We start from the raw sequence: 17,025 nt of genomic DNA, 5'->3' as shown, positions 1-17,025 counted from the left end.
TTTGGGCGGTTTGGTAACGAAAGGGTTAAGAAGAGTAAAAGAACAATAAAAACTTCCATGCGTCCAAGTGAAAAGTACAACAGATATAAGAAGTGAAAAAACACAAACCTGATTCCAGAATGAGACCTGTTTTTTCAGAAGAAATAGCTGTAAAAGACAATAGGAGTTTGTGTCACTTGACAGATTTTGGAACCATCAACAGCTATGATAGACTGAATGGACACAACATAAAAGAACGCTTTACTTCACACATCAATTTACTTGGAACACAACTTTTACGGATATCGTGTTGTGGTGAGAAAGTGTGTGCAGATGGGCAGCGGTGCACTTGCACCGAGGGGGAAAATGAGGTATGGAAGTGTTACTATGAAAGGCTATTAAGTGTGGAGAATGCAAAGGAGAAAGACAGACTTCCCAATGTGGACCAACAGCAGGGCCAGCTACCCTTGTTGGCGATATGGATATGGAGTCCACTTTGTAAGTATTTGGTTTAGAGTTCTATCTCACAGCACAGCACCTTAAACAAGTTTCTTTTGCATTACTGCTTTGAGCCGACCAATGCCTTGTGAGTTGAACTAGTAGTTGGAAACCTATCATATCTAAGGCTACACACACATATATATGTGTGTGTGTGCGTGATTGCATATGTGAGTGTATGTGTGTGCATATGACAATGTATGTGTGAAAGTTCTGTCTTCATGTGAAGATGCTTGAGGAAAAGCAGTGACAATAGGTTGATGACATTAGGCTGACATTGCTGTATCATCCAGTAATCGCAGCGCTTTCAAACAAATATAAGTCCCTAATTTGAAAAAGCAGGTAAAGGTTAGTAACAAGAAAGACATTCAGCTGTAAAACAACGCCTTGAATATTAAATGTTCTTCCAGCCCAAGCTAGCATGGGAAACAGACCTAAAACAAAAACAAAACTGTGGTTCTAAATCCTTAAAACTGGAAGAAGAAAAAAAAAAAAGCCATAAAGAAACATATACTTACGATGGTATTTGATATTGCGACTTTCAACGACACTGCAATCATTGTTTATTATTTCATCTTCACTACTGGAGCTTGATGCTGAACTTGGTGAATGTGAATCTAATAATGGAAAAAAATGAATTTAAAATTGTTGTTGCCATTATTATTATTATTATTATTATTATTATTATGATTACATCCGCCTTATCGAAGGCAGGGGTACTGTTTTCAGTCATATTTGTTTGTTGGTCTGTCCATGGACAAGATATCTCAAGAACCAACGGAAGGTTTCGGATGAAACTTTCAGGGATGTCTTGCCTCATGACGGGCACGAACTGATTAAATGTTGGGATTGATCTGATACCGGACAAGGATTCTGGATTATTTTTCTGGTTTTGTTACTTAATTTTTGAGAGCAGTCAGGTTCATTTTTAGTATTCCAGTTTGTGAGAGAATTCGAGTTTATTTCAGATATTCTCATTTAAAAAATCATCTCTGGCTAATCATTGAGAGTACACTGGTGTTGCCTTGGTGGAAGTTTACGCACTCTGAGGGCTCATTATCATTATTATTAAGGTGGCAAGATGGCAGAAACATTAGCATACTGGATGAAATACTTAGCAGTATTTCGTCTTCTTTATGTTCTGAGTTCAAATTCCGCCAAGTTCGACTTTGCCTTTCATCCTTCCGAAATCAATAAATTAATTACCATTTGCATACTGGGGTCGACCTAATCAACCCTTCCCACAAAATCCAAGCCTTGTGCCTATAGTAGAAAGGGTTATTATTATTATCATTATTAACCAAAATTATTAAAAGGGTGGAGGAGATTACATTAACTTCAAATGCTCAAAATGGGATTTTGAAAATCCAAATATTTTGCATAGTGTCTCAGCTGGCCCCTGAAATCCTTAACTGAGAAGCAGAAGCAGGAGTGGCACCCATTATCAGCCAAGTGAACTGAGGTAAGCCATACTGTAGGTGTTTCCCAGCAGCACAAGCCAGTCGGTGGCTTTAAGTAAAGTTTTCTGTAAATTTCTGTCTAACTGAAACAAGGTGCAAAACTCATGAGAGACTGGTCTACCGAAGGCTATAAGAGAAGACACTAGCTCAAGATGCTGTACTGTGGGAAACAAACCTGGAACCAGGTGGTTGCAAGGAAAGCTTCTTAACTACACAGCCATGCCTAGACATACGAAAGAGAGAAAAAGAGCAAAACCAAGTTGAAACGAACGGGTAACGGGAACTTACCTGATTCTGAATCTGAATGCGATGCCTCACTGATTTCTGAAACATATACTGGCTCAGCAGGCCTAATTTCGTATGGCTCCTCTGAACCATCAGATGGAATTTCCACATTAGTGTCATCAACTTCATCTGGAGTATGGGGTCCAATTGGAGAATGGGCTTCTGTGAAATAAGCATTAATTAAAACCATGTCATTAGGCAGACTTGTAGAAATTTTTATACCGTGGATATATTTGGCATATGTCATGAATATTCAAAGTGTGAAGTCATCATCATCATCGTCGTTTAACGTCCGCTTTCCATGCTAGCATGGGTTGGACGATTTGACTGAGGACTAGTGAACCAGATGGCTGCACCAGGCTCCAATCTGATTTGGCAGAGTTTCTACAGCTGGATGTCCTTTCTAACGCCAACCACTCCGAGAGTGTAGTGGGTGCTTTTACGTGCCACCGGCACGAGGGCCAAAGTGTGAAATCATAAAAAAGTTGTGATGTTATATCTGTATATATGTTTATATATGTCATCATTTTTTTTTGTTTAATGTCTCCTTCTCCATGCTTGCATGGGTCAGACGGAATTTATTGAGGCAGATTGTCTACAGCTGGATGCTCATCTTGTTGCCAACCCTCACCTGTTTCCAAACAAAGTAATATTTTTCCATGACTGAACACATCTTCATGCAGGATTGGAAACAAATAACCTTGCTTGTATGAAGGTGATGCTCGTTTACAACATCACAGGATCTCAAGACAAGGTACACACAAACATACAGATGTGTGTGTGTCTGAGAGAGAGAGAAAGAGAGAGTGAGAGAGAGTATATTCTTCCCATTTTTACATGAAAGCAACAGAGCAAAAGAAATTGATGAGGCAATGTTGACATTCCATGTCCACAAATCTATGCTTTCAAAGACAAATGGAATAAAAATATCAGTCATTTAAAAACAGTAAATGTTCATGACAGGAAGGGCATCTGTTTAATATATATATACCTCAATGATAAGTAATCATCCAACTCCTGCAAGCAAGAAAAATCAGATGTAAAAAGGAACTAATGAATGAACAACAGAACTAAACATGGAGTAAGGAGGAGGTGCAAGTATGAATGAGTTGAAGAAAATATAGTCTAGAAAGCAAGTCAAGAAAAACTGAAATACATACGCTGTTCATCAGGAGATCTCTTTCTGGGTCGTGCCTTTGCATCCCATCGATTCATATGGTCATGGTGTCGACTTTCACGACTCGGACTTCGACTTCGGAAGTGCCGTTTCAACCGACGCCGTTCTGCCCGTTCCATTTCTACAAAAACATAAAATGTCAAGTAGAAATATTCTCAAAAAACAGTCTTCAATGAAACACACATGGAAGGAAGGAAGGAGGGAAAGAAAGAAAACCCCTTCTCAATATCATCTTTGACATAAAATGTGCTGCTGCTGCTTCTACTGACAGTACAAAGACTTAATCCTTTCTGCTAAAGGCACAAGGATTAAAATTTGTGGGGAAGGGATTAGTTGATTACATCAACCCCAGTGTTTCACTGGTACTTAATTTATTGACCCCGAAAGGATGAAAGGCAAAGTTGACCTCCGCGGAATTTGAACTGAGAACATAGCGGCAGACGAAATACCGCTAAGCATTTTGCCCGGTGTGTTAACGTTTCTGCCAGCTCGCCGCCTTTAAGAACCAGACTTAATAATAGCCAAACGTGTCTTAAACCATTCTGTAGTCTTTAAAAATATGTTAAGAACATATTAGATGTTTGCAGACAATTAAGAAGTCCCAGACATTACACTGCCACCAATGTTTATAGCAGCAGCAGGACAATGACAAGCGGAAGGCTGCTGGTCAGATGTTTACTTGATTTGGGAATGAACAACAAAAGCAGGCTGATTCTCACCTTCATTGCGCAGTGCTTGGTTCCTTCTCTCCTCTTTCTTTCGAGCCTGTCTTTCACGTTCTTTCTGCTGCTCTCGTATCTCTCGCTGTTCCCTCACTCTCCGTTCAAACTCTAGTCTCTCCAAACGGTCTCTGCAAAAATAGCAAAAACAAAATAAGGACAATTAAGGGAAACAAACCTTGACATATTATTAAACCCTAACAAAGCAATCTTAGTAATGACAATGCAAAAGGGAAACCATAAGGGACTACAGCTCTGACTGTACTATTAACATCTGGAGAATTACAAAACCAATGAAACTTGCTTGTGATGTCTCCATTTCTCTAAATTCCTGTAAAAGAATCAATAATTTTAGTTCTGGTGTGATGATATCAAACAGACAATCACCCGAAAGAGCATGTCATCAGGCTGCAACTATACATCTACAGCAAAACCATTGTTCACAAACAGGGGATGAGTATGTGTAAGCATGGGGTCAGACGGGGCAGAGTTTTCTACAGCCAGATGCCCTTCTTGCAACCAGCCTCCACTTGTTTCCAGGTGAAGTAATAACCTCCCTGTCTATCAAACAAACTGCCCATGCATGTTTACATGGAGAAATGGAAGTAAAAAAAAAAAAAATACCAGAGAAATGAGCCCTTTCTTAACAAAGATCATGCCACATGTCAAGTCTTGTCAAGAAAGCTGGACAAGCTTTCGTGGTAGATTGCAAACAAATGATATCAACAGTGAAGCCATTGTTCACAAACAGGAGATGAACATGTGTCAGCAAGGAAATATGAAGTTAGCCATGCAAACACTTGAACCGATATTTACAAATACGATGGGCTTCTTTCAGTTTTTGTCTACCAAATCTACTCACAAGGCATTGGTCAGCACAGCGCTATAGTAGTAGGCCCTTGCTAAACAGTAAAACTGAACTCAAAACCACCATGTGATTGGGAAGCAAATTTCTTGACCACAGAGCCATATCTATCAATCTCTATATATATACACACACATGCAAACATGTATACATATACACACACACACACAAACATATACATGTATACATTCAAACATACACAAGCATATACATGTTATACATTCACACACAGGGCTGGCAAGCTGAGGGGCTGCATCAGACTCCAGTCCAGTTTGACATGGTTTCTACAGCTGGATGCTCTTCCTAACACCAACCACTCCAAGGGTGTAATGGGTGGTTTTACGTGCCACTAGCAGGGATGCCAGTTGCGTGACACCCCAATATGGGTTAAAGATCAGAAGATGGTCCTGTGGATAAAGCAAACAGAATGTGGAAGATGGCCGACCCCCTACATATGTGTCACACAGACCCACTCATGTGAATCAGCCCCACTACTTAAGGGTTAAAAAGATTCTGTGCTTCATGGGTAAGCTCAAGAGAGATGAAGCAGAGTAAATTATAAATAAACTAGCAAGAAGTAAAGGGAAACTGCTGTCATATCTTTCCCTCACAGGATTCATCAATCATCAGGCTTTTGCATGGAGGTACATGATTGCCAATGCCTGTAAAAAGGTATGGCACACAAGTGGGGAGAAAGGGAGAGAGTGTGTGTTTTCTCGAAAGAAAGGATTGTAACAGAATCAGGGAAGAGAGACAGAGTAAGGGTAACAAATAAGGTTGGAGTGGAGAGAGAAAGGAAACTGTATGTGTGTGTGTGTGTGTGTGTGTGTATGCCAGTTGTATCAATGAATGGATCTTCGCCGTTCAGTAGTATGGCCAGCTTTTGGCTTTAGACAAGGACGTTTGTGTGTATGGCAGCAGTAGTGTCACATATACGGGGAACAGTACTTCCAGTCTTGCTTGGGTTCCACAAAGGCCCAGCAAATGAAGCATTTTCTAACACTAAAGAGAAATCCAACATTCTGTGATGCAGTTATAACGATATATATGTTAGGTGAGCAAGGAAGATCATCAGAAATTGTGCAAATCATGTGTTGTACTAAGTCTGAGGGTTTCAACTGTATCTCGTTCAAATGTAGTGAGAATGACAGAGAGAAGTATTTCCTTCATATTCTTCCTTTTAGATCCATTTTCCATGCAGACTTATTTTCAGCAGCATTTTACAGCCAATTGTCCTTCCATTTTTGTTTCAAATAAAGGAATTTTTTTTCTTTTGCAAAGGCACAAAGTTTATGGTACATATTCTTAACAAAAAATGTTAAGATCACATCACAGTTTCACTCAGGCAGTGACATGCAAAGCTGTGAAGTCAACATTTGCCCAGATAAACACAGATACGCCCACACGCACATGACTATACATCAGGCTTCCATACAGTCTCTGTCAACTGATTCCAGGTATGACATGTAAATTTGTGAAGCACTCCATATTTTAATTCTTCTCTATACAACTTACTGTACATTAAGGGTATGCTCTGATACCTCATCTCCACATCCCTTTTCCTTTCCCTGCTGAGGCAGCCATGTATCTCCTCTACAATGAGACACCTGTTCCTGTCCCTCTTTCAGACATTAGCTTCTCAGCATCTGGCACAAAGCCACCCCACTCAATACTGCAAGCACTTTTTTGTGAAGGGGTTTTGTCCTACAAGTTACTTGGTGACCTCACTAGTGCTGGTACCACACACACACACAAAAGCACCCAGTCCACTGTGTAAAGTGGTTGGCATTAGGAAGGGTATCCTTCCATAGAAACCATAACATTGCACACACTGGAGACCAACACAGCCCTCACCGTAGTCAGATCTTATCACCATCCAACCCTTGCCAACATGAAACATGGACATCAAACAATGATGATGATGATAATGGTTGGCTTAAGGTTATTGTGTGAGACACGTGGCTTAGTGGCTAGGGTGTCAGCATCATGATTGTAAGATTGTGGTTTCGATTCCTGGACCAGGCGCCGCATTGTATTCTTGAGCAAAACACTTCATTTCACGTTGCTCCAGTCCACTCAGCTGGCAAAAATGAGTAACGCTGTGATGGACTGGCGTCCCGTTCAGCGGGGAACACATACGCCATTGAAACAGGGAAACCGGGCCCATGAGCCTGGTTAGGCTTTAAAAGGGCGCATTTATTTTTTTTTAATGTCATTGTAGAGGACAATTGCCTGGGGTGTCACGCCATGAGATACAACAACTCAAGGCTACATGTTTATGGAGAGTAGCTCTTATTCATGCAACTTGGTATGTTTAGTGATAATATCTTCAAGTTACTGAAAGAAACAAGAGCATCATGGCCCCAATTAAAGTCTCAACTTATAGAAGCAGTGTACATTTAGAAGGACATGTCCGTCTATCTTATAAATGATGTTTGAGTGTAGAATCTTAAAGAGGAGTAAAAGATGCTATGTTGGATTTAACCCCTTAAATCAGTGCTACTCAAAGTGGTAAATCTTTATTCCCTGCATTAGGATAAAGACTCAAACAAGTGAGATTGTGTGATGTTCATGACTTTCTGAAGGGTACCAGTAGTTTATCAGTAATCCAGTATCAAGGCTGGTCTGCTGTCTTGCCTTGAACCAACATACAAACAGGGTTATACATCTGGCAACCGATGTATGAAGCATGACCATAGGATAAAACAGCATGGAATCCAAATAGATGGAACCTGTGGAAGAAGATTTGAAGGCTGATCTCAGGATACTGAACTCCAGCAAAATGTTGAGGAACAGAAGCCTCAAGCAACATAGTGATGCATGAAAAATTGGATGCAAAATAATAACAATTAGGATATAACCTGTCTCTCAATGTCTCAGTCTACTAAAGATTGAATATATCGCTTTACATATAGAGATGGAATCCTATGTTACTATGTTATAACCAGCAGCAGTGCTGTAAGATTTATGTCAATATTTGTACTGGGTTCTGGCAGAATCGTTAGCACGGTGGACGAAATGCTTAGCGGTATTTCGGCTGCCATTACATTTTGAGTTCAAATTCCGCCAAGGTCAACTTTGCCTTTCATCCTTTCGGGGTCGATTAAATAAGTACCAGTTACACACTGGGATCAATGTAATCAACTTAATCCCTTTGTCTGTCCTTGTTTGTCCCCTCTATGTTTAGCCCCCCTGTGAGCAATAAAGAAATAAATATTTATACTGGGTTTGCAAAGTGCAGTTGAGGCCAAATATCCCAGCTGCTTCAAGTACAACTTGAAAGAAATCCAGTTCCATGAAGCGAACTTTCTGTAGATAAATACATGCAAACAAGTTCTTCAATGGTATCTTAACCCTTTTGTTACCATACTTCTGTTGACATATACCGTCTTAGTTTCAATCCATTTTCAAAATATTGAAGAATTTAGTAAAATAACTTTCTTCTTATTAAGCTGCCGTCAGGAACAAATTAACATAAAATTTTGAGGGAAGGTTTTAATTTAGATCACACCAAAACAGTAAGCTTAGGTCATAGAACCAGGGATAGTCTTGGGTGGGTTTGTATCAAAAGGGTTAATTATTAAGATGATTACAGGACAATCCCTTTTGTTGTCTTAAAATAGAAAGCTATATAATAAAATCCTTGACATTAAAACTAGGATATCTCTCCACCATGCCCCCTACCTAATGCAGAGAACAAACAGAGAAGTTCTACATCAGTGATTTTTTCAACCTTTCTTCATCCTGCAGCATAGTACAATATGGTAGTAAATGGGTTCTGACATAGGCATTGCACTTTGCCGCAATGGAATAAACATGCAATTGTGTGGTGCATTTTATCTGACAGTCTAACAATTCCGTCAGTCACCCACCTTCTTTAATAATCCTTTCTATTATAGGCACAAGGCCTGAAATTTTGAGAGGAAGAGGAAGTCGATTACATTGACCCCCCCCTCCCCAGTACACAACTGGTACTTAATTTATCAACCCCAAAAGGATGAAAGCAAAGTCAGCCTCGGGAGAATTTGAACTCAGAACATAAAGACAGGCAAAATACCACTACACACTTTGCTTGGTGTGCAAACAGTTTTGCCAGCTCGCTGTCTTTATCCTCTTTCATCATCATCATCATCATCCTTTAACGTCTGTTTTCCATGCTGGCATGGGTTGGATGGTTTGACTAGAATTGACAAGCTGGAGGGCTACACCAGGTTCCAGTCTGATTTGGCTTGGTTTCAACAACTGGATGCCCTTCCTAATGCCAACCACTTTACAGTGTGTGCTGGGTGCTTTTAACATACCAGCACAACCATCATGTGGTTGAGAAGCAAACTTCTTACCACAGTCATGCCTGTACCTATCAAGAACAGTAATAATTCTGACAATTCTACCTTTCTGTCTGATGTTACTACTGGAGTTTCTTTGCACTTAATAATAATCACTAATCTCTGCTAGCACCTTTTAACCTCATAATGAAGTCCACTTTTCCATGTTTGTTTGTGTAGGCCAGATGAAAGCTGTTGAAGCAGGTTTTTCTACAGCTGGATGCTCTTCCTGTCAACAACCTTCATCTATTTCCAAATAAATGAGACTGTTTTTGTATGTCAGTTATTTTTGCTTACAATAAGAGTATATACAACAGCCACACACACACACACATTACATTGATATAAAAATATTAGTGTGATGGTGCAAATAAAAACAAGACTTCTCAATGACTTCATAATGGAGGTTTCCCTGCTCTCCAAAATTGCCATCAGCTTTTTTCATTTCCAAATATTTCATTCCACTTTTTGTTTTTTTCATTTGTTGTGCTGTCGGCACTTCTAATGATGGAGAAGACTAACCCAAGCATAAAACACACATTTGCACAAATTTCAGCTAATGGACAGAGTGACAGAATTTTCATCTTCATTATTTGTCCTCTTCATTTCTGCAATGCTCTTTTCCAAATGAACCTGCAACAGTCAAGATTGTCTGAAGGTAGAGTTTGCTAATCCACTGCTGGTTCTTCTCAGGCTGAAGGCTGATGTTGCTCTTTCACATAATCTGTTTGATTTGACCATTGTAACATTACAGAGGGCAGTATTTTGCCAGTGCTGAGTTCACTGCAAAAGATGCAGTAGAGAAAAGCTGGGTCATTTTCTTTTGTATATGGCACACATCATCTGTCCATTTGAGACAATATCTGGTGGCTTCAAAATGCTGTTGACCTGAGATTTCTCAAGGACTGCAAGATTGGAGACGAAGTCCTTCCATTTGATATCCATGATAGATCAAAGTAACAAATCAATAAATATTAGCTCAATGCAACCATAACCATCAGAAAAACTTTCTTTCAACAACAGAAGGGGCTTTATTGAACACACTAGTTTTCTCAAAAACCCACATCACACAAATCTATCCACAATTTGACAACTCTACTGAATGAATCATTGCCTACAGAGACCACCACTTTAGTTTCCTCAGACCCTGGCCTTAATAAAGCCATTTTAGTTATTATCCTAGTCTAAACATTCTATATCAGGTATTTTGGAAACAGTGTCACTAGGTATAGATTTCCAATAAACCAATCACTGTTTCACTGCATTTTCATTTTTATGTATAGGCGCCACATACAAATTACCCATACCGGTTCCACGTAAAAATGACCTGTGTTGGCACCACGTAATAAGGACCTGTGCTGGTGCCATTTAAAAAGGACCTGTGCTGGTGCCATTTAAAAAGCACCTGTGCTGGTGCCATGTAAAAAGCACCTGTGCTGGACTATGTAAAGAGCACCCAGTACACTCTGTGGAATAGTTGGCATTAGGAAGGGCTTCCAGTCGAAGAAACCGAGTTAAATCAAATTGGAACCTGGTGCAGCTCTCCTGCATGCCAGCTCTGGTCAAACCACACAACCTATACTAGCATGAAAAACAGACATTAAATGATGATGATGATGATGATGACGATGATAAAAGTGACAAGAGAGTGTCTGTGTAACTTGAGCAGAACAAATAACACTGTGTGCTCTTACATGAATACACCAGCTTTCTCACAGAAGTATATTGACACAAGATATATACAAACATACATGACGGACTACTGCAAAACTTCTGTTCATCAAATTTCAACCACAAAGCATTGGTCAACTCAAAGCTGTTGTGGAAAATACATGCCCAAAGTACCTCACAATGGAATCAAACCAATTACCATTTGATTGCGAAGCAGACTTATCCACATTTGCACACATGCTAGTTGGTCCATTCTAATTCTGCTTTTCCATGCTGGCATGGACTGGATGAAGATCTCATTGGGGACAGTATTTTACAGTCAGATGCTCATCCTGAGGGGCCAACCTCAAAGAGTTTGGCAAGTACGGGTTTTATTGCTTCACCAGTCACCATAAGTCAAAAAACACAAAACAACATAATGTATTGTTCGTAAGGGATGTAAACATGACATCACCATTTTACTCACACGGCGCCTTCCTGCCACTTGTGCCGGTGGCACGTGAAGGGACATTCGAGCGAGATCGTTGGCAGTGCCGCTGGACTGGCTCCTGTGCAGGCGGCACGTAAAATACACCATTTCGAGCGTGGCCGTCGCCAGTACCGCTTGACTAGCCATCGTGCCGGTGGCACATAAAAGCACCCACTATACTCTCGGAGTGGTTGGCGTTAGGAAGGGTATCCAGCTGTAGAAACTCTGCCAAATCAGACTGGAGGCTGGTGTAGCCATCTGGTTCGCCAGTCCTCAGTTAAATCATCCAACTCATGCCAGCATGAAAAGTGGACATTAAATGATGATGATGATGAATCACACACAAAAAAAGGGGAAGGCAGGTGAACCAATAAAAAAAGGGATACTACCTATGGTTTTTTGGTTGTTTGTTTATTATTTTTACTTTGGAACAGGCCATACATTTTAAGGAGAAGGGTCTTTAGATTGTTTTTAGACTGTTCAAGACAAGGTCGTACTTCAACACCACCTCCAAGGTGAAGTTGATTTAATCATGATTGGTAGTGGGGTGACAGCTCAATCTGGTCAGCCACATGGCTCATACAACAGACGAGGAAGTACCTCCCAGAGAGGGGAACTGACTGGGTCACTGCTCGGCAGGTTACCCAGGAGGACCCAAGCAGATACTGACAAATGGTGGATGCAGTGACACGCTACAATGGCATGTGCTTCCATACCTCACCCAACCTGGCACATATACTACCCAGAAAGATAAAAGCAGAGTCAAGTTCAGCAGGATATAAGCTCAGAATGTAAAGGGACTTTTGCAGATTTGAAGAGCATCATCATTTAGTGTCTGCTTTCAATGCTAGCATGGGTTGGACAGTTTGACAGGAGCTAGCAAACCAGAAGACTACACCAGGCTTCTGTGTCTGTTTTGGCATAGTTTTTATGACTGGATGCCCTTCCTAATAACAACTACCTTGCTGAGTGGACTGCATCCAGTTGTACAATTTATACTCCAAATGAGGAAGAAACGAAGACCCTACAAGCTGCAGCAATGTTAGCCCATCTAGCAGGATAGTAATTCAGAATAAAAACTAATACAGAGGGGACAATTTAGTCTGGGCAGACAATCTCTCATGTGTTGATGGCAATATAAAATGCATCTAGTCAATGCTGTAAAGTGATTAGGATAGGAAAGGCATCCTATTATAAAAATTTTGACAAGAAAAAAAAAAAAAAAAGGTTTCAAATTTCGTCACAAGGGCAACAATTTTGGGGGAGGGGAGGAGTCGATTACATCGACCCCAGTTTTCAACTGGTACTTATTACATCCAATTGATGTCATAAAGTAGTTGCTAATAGGAGGGGCGTTAATATATAAGAAAACCATAGTACATAGTACACACAACATCAAAGATTGACAGTTTTCTGTGTTGTTGCATGTGTCAAATGATGAAAGCCCATTACTAATGGCAAAACACAATGTTAGATCACACACCATCCAGTCCTTAGTAGCAAGTAAATAAGGACATAAAATGCTGATGATGATGATGATAACATCTGGCACTGCTCTAAGAATGGTTTCAAATTTTGACACAAGGGCAGTTAGTTTTTTGGGGGGAGGGGGGTGCTTAGTCAATTAAATCGACTCCAGAGTTCAGCTGGTATTTATTTTATTGACCCTGAAAGGATGAAAGTCAAAGCTGATCTCAGTGGGATTCGAACTCAGAACGTAAAGATGGACGAAATGCCATGAAGCATTTTGCCTGGCATGCCAACGATTCTGCTAGCTAACTGCCATGGGTATAATGATAATAATAATAATAATAATAATAATCCTTTCTACTGGAAGCACAAGACCTTAAATTTGGGGGGAAGGGATTAAGTTGATTACATCGACCCCAGTGCGTATCTGGTATTTATTTAATTGACCCCGAAGGAATTTGAACTCAGAACATAGCGACAAGTGAAATACCCCTAAGCATTTCATCCAGTGTGCTAACGATTCTGCCAGCTCGCCACTTTATATAATGATAATAATAATTCTTCCTTGTTTAGGAACAAATGGTTGGCAACTTGAGAGAGACCAGTTGATTACACTGACTCCCAGTACTCGGCTGGTACTTTATTTCATCAACCACAGAGGGATGAAAAGCAAAGAAGACCTCGGTGGAATTTGAAATCGGAATATAAAAAACCAGAACAAATAATGCAAGGCACTTTCTCCAACACCCTTACAGTACTCCCAGCTTACCACATGATTTATGCACAAGGCCAAAAATTTTAAGTGGAGATCAACCCCAGTATCGAAATGGTACCTTATTTTATCGACCTCTGATAGAATGAGAGTGCCGTAACACATCCTGCAAGACATTTAGCCCAATACTTTTAATGGTTCCATCAGCTTGCCACCCTTAAAATAATCGGTTTGTCCACATTACTTCATAAGGGGCATAGGGTCAATATTCCGGTTTCTCTATTCCTCCCTGGACAGGACACCAAGCCATAGCAGGATTGGCTGTTTTTACCAGCCAGGTGGACTGGAACAATGTGAAATGAAGTGTTTTGCTTAAGAACACAACGCATTGTCCAATCCAGGAATTGAAACCACAATCTTTATTTTCGTCTCCAATCCTAAAAAGATGAAAGGCAAAGTTGACTGTAGCAGGATTTGAACTCAGAACATGAAGAGCCAAAAGAAATACCATGAAGCATTTTGTCCACTGCACTACTGATTCTGCCAAAAAAGCAGTCCATCATCGTTTAACGTCCGCTTTCCATGCTAGCATGGGTTGCAGTAGCTGTCATAATAATTATTTCAAATTTTTGCCACAAGGGCAGCTTGGGGGAGGTGAAGATAAGTCGATTACATCAACCCCAGCGTTCAACTGGTTCTTATTTTATCAACCCTGAGAGGATGAAAGGCAAAGTCAACATCAGCGGAATTTGAACTCAGAACGTAGCGATGGGTGAAATACTGCTAAGCATTTCGTCAGCATGCTAACGATTCTGCCAGGTCACCCCCTTAGTAGCAGCAGTAATAATAATGATTTTCTTTTCAAATAATTATTTATGCTGAAAAGTATAAAATAAAGTAAGAAAAAAATAAAGTTTTCCACAAGATGCAAGTGGTGTTAGTGATACAGCTTGGTTGGGGGGGGGGGGGGTAAGAAGGAGCAGAGGGTACAGGGAAGGGGATTTACTTTGTAGTAGATCAAACATTTTCTGCTGAGTGGGTAGAGAGAGGGAAAGCATTGCACAAAAAATAATATAAGGAGGAGGGTTAAAAATAAGACGTACAAAGCCAAAATATCAAAGCTGGAAAAGAAAAGAAGAAAAAAAAAAAAGACATCTTTAACAGATCGTTTCAATGTTATCAGACGATATTCTTTTCACAATGTCAGGAGATGTTTTGGTTAAAATAATCATATAAAATTACATAATAAAATATAAAAAGAGAAACACAACGCACATCAAAGCTAATGATTGAACGATCACTTCATTCACCCCCAGCCCTCGTTTATTTTGGTACCCAATGTTTTGTAGTAACAACTAGTTAATTAGATGAGGTGTCAGTCAACCCTGCAAGTGAAAGGGTATCGACAACAGAGCATGTCTCGTGAAAAGCGCCAGTAAGTTATGACATTTAACTCCAGCAGGTACAGTTTGCTTTTCTTATAAATATAAATGCCAGAATTAGATACCCTGCCACTACACACTGGAAGTAGCAAAATGTACTAAAATACTGACAAATTTAACAATGCCGCCACCATCATTTAATGCTCGTTTTCCATACTGGCATGGGTTGAACTGATTGAAAGAAGCTGGTAAAGCCAGAAGCCACACCACCATCATTTAATGCTCGTTTTCCATACTGGCATGGGTTGAACTGATTGAAAGAAGCTGGTAAAGTCAGAAGCCACACCACCATCATTTAATGTCCATTTTCCATACTGTCATGGGTTGGACTGTTTGACAGAAGCTCGTAAAGCCAGAAGCCACACCACCATCATTTAATTCCCGTTTTCCATACTGGCATGGGTTGGACTGTTTGACAGAAGCTCGTAAAGCCAGAAGCCACACCACCATCATTTAATGTCCATTTTCCATACCGTCATGGGTTGGACTGTTTGACAGAAGCTCGTAAAGCCAGAAGCCACACCACCATCATTTAATGTCCATTTTCCATACTGTCATGGGTTGGACTGTTTGACAGAAGCTCGTAAAGCCAGAAGCCACACCACCATCATTTAATTCCCGTTTTCCATACTGGCATGGGTTGGACTGTTTGACAGAAGCTCGTAAAGCCAGAAGCCACACCACCATCATTTAATGTCCATTTTCCATACTGTCATGGGTTGGACTGTTTGACAGAAGCTCGTAAAGCCAGAAGCCACACCACCATCATTTAATGTCCATTTTCCATACTGTCATGGGTTGGACTGTTTGACAGAAGCTCGTAAAGCCAGAAGCCACACCACCATCATTTAATTCCCGTTTTCCATACTGGCATGGGTTGGACTGTTTGACAGAAGCTCGTAAAGCCAGAAGCCACACCACCATCATTTAATGTCCATTTTCCATACTGTCATGGGTTGGACTGTTTGACAGAAGCTCGTAAAGCCAGAAGCCACACCACCATCATTTAATGTCCATTTTCCATACTGTCATGGGTTGGACTGTTTGACAGAAGCTCGTAAAGCCAGAAGCCATCATTTAATGTCCATTTTCCATACTGGCATGGGTTGGACTGTTTGACAGAAGCTGGTAAGGCCAGAAGCCACACCAGGTTCCAGTCTGTTTAGGCATGGTTTCTACAGCTGGATGTCTTTCCTAACACCAACCACTTTAAAGAGAGCACTGGGGGGGGGGGGCTTTTTACATGGCACCATACCCAGTACTTTTTAAGTGACACCAACACCAGCATCAGTGCTGGGAAAATCCGGAGTCCAGGGAAAATGGATCCATGTCAGCAATAACCAATGCAAATAGTAAAATCCAGGAGACATTATTAGATCATTTATCTTTTACTTGTTTCAGCCATTGAACTCTGGCCATGCTGGAGCAGTGCTTCAAAGGATTGACTACAGTATATATATTTTTAAAGCCTAGTATCTACTGTATCAGGTTCTTTTGCCAAACTTCTAGGTTATGGGAGACAAACCAATACCAGTTGTTAAATGATGTGGGGAGGGCAACCTTAAACTCTATCACACACAAACATATACATATATATATATACACACACACACACATATATATATATACACACACACACATATATATATATACACACACACACACACATATATATATATATATATATATATATATATATATATATATACACACATACACATATAAATGTATATTGCTGAAACCCCCGTCGGTCATGACTGACCATGGGATTGCACCTAGAAAGCTACCCTCCCAGGCACAAGCCCGGGCAAGGTTGTTTATGGAAGACCAGCAGTCGCCCATGCATACCGGTCTCCCCTCTCCACGCCACCAGTGTTATCCAAGGGAAAGGCAAAGGGGCCGATACAGCTTGGCATCTGTGATGTCGCAACTCATTTCTACAGCTGAGTGAAC

At 40.4% G+C, this 17,025-nt stretch overlaps 1 protein-coding gene across 10 annotated transcripts in view; it reads right to left on the bottom strand.

Moving 5' to 3' along the window:
* Window positions 1-17,025, bottom strand: part of LOC106872191 (cyclin-dependent kinase 11B-like) — a 72,916-nt gene that overhangs the window by 18,204 nt on the left and 37,687 nt on the right. For 6 of the 10 annotated variants that reach the window (XM_089357862.1, XM_089357867.1, XM_089357863.1 and 3 more), the window contains 5 exons: window positions 4,119-4,249; window positions 3,383-3,520; window positions 2,226-2,384; window positions 996-1,094; window positions 109-147 (listed from right to left, as the gene is read on the bottom strand). In XM_089357862.1, coding sequence (XP_089213988.1) covers window positions 109-147; window positions 996-1,094; window positions 2,226-2,384; window positions 3,383-3,520; window positions 4,119-4,249 — 566 coding nt within the window. The remainder of the gene's footprint in view (window positions 1-108; window positions 148-995; window positions 1,095-2,225; window positions 2,385-3,382; window positions 3,521-4,118; window positions 4,250-17,025) is intronic. The other 4 variants (XM_089357865.1, XM_089357870.1, XM_089357866.1 and 1 more) reach the window with 1 other exon arrangement.

Source organism: Octopus bimaculoides, chromosome 9 (assembly GCF_046866305.1).
Source record: "Octopus bimaculoides isolate indiv1 chromosome 9, ASM4686630v1, whole genome shotgun sequence".
Taxonomy (NCBI): domain Eukaryota; kingdom Metazoa; phylum Mollusca; class Cephalopoda; order Octopoda; family Octopodidae; genus Octopus; species Octopus bimaculoides.
Note: the sequence above shows the minus strand (reverse complement) of the source record. Positions and strands in the feature narration are given on the sequence as shown.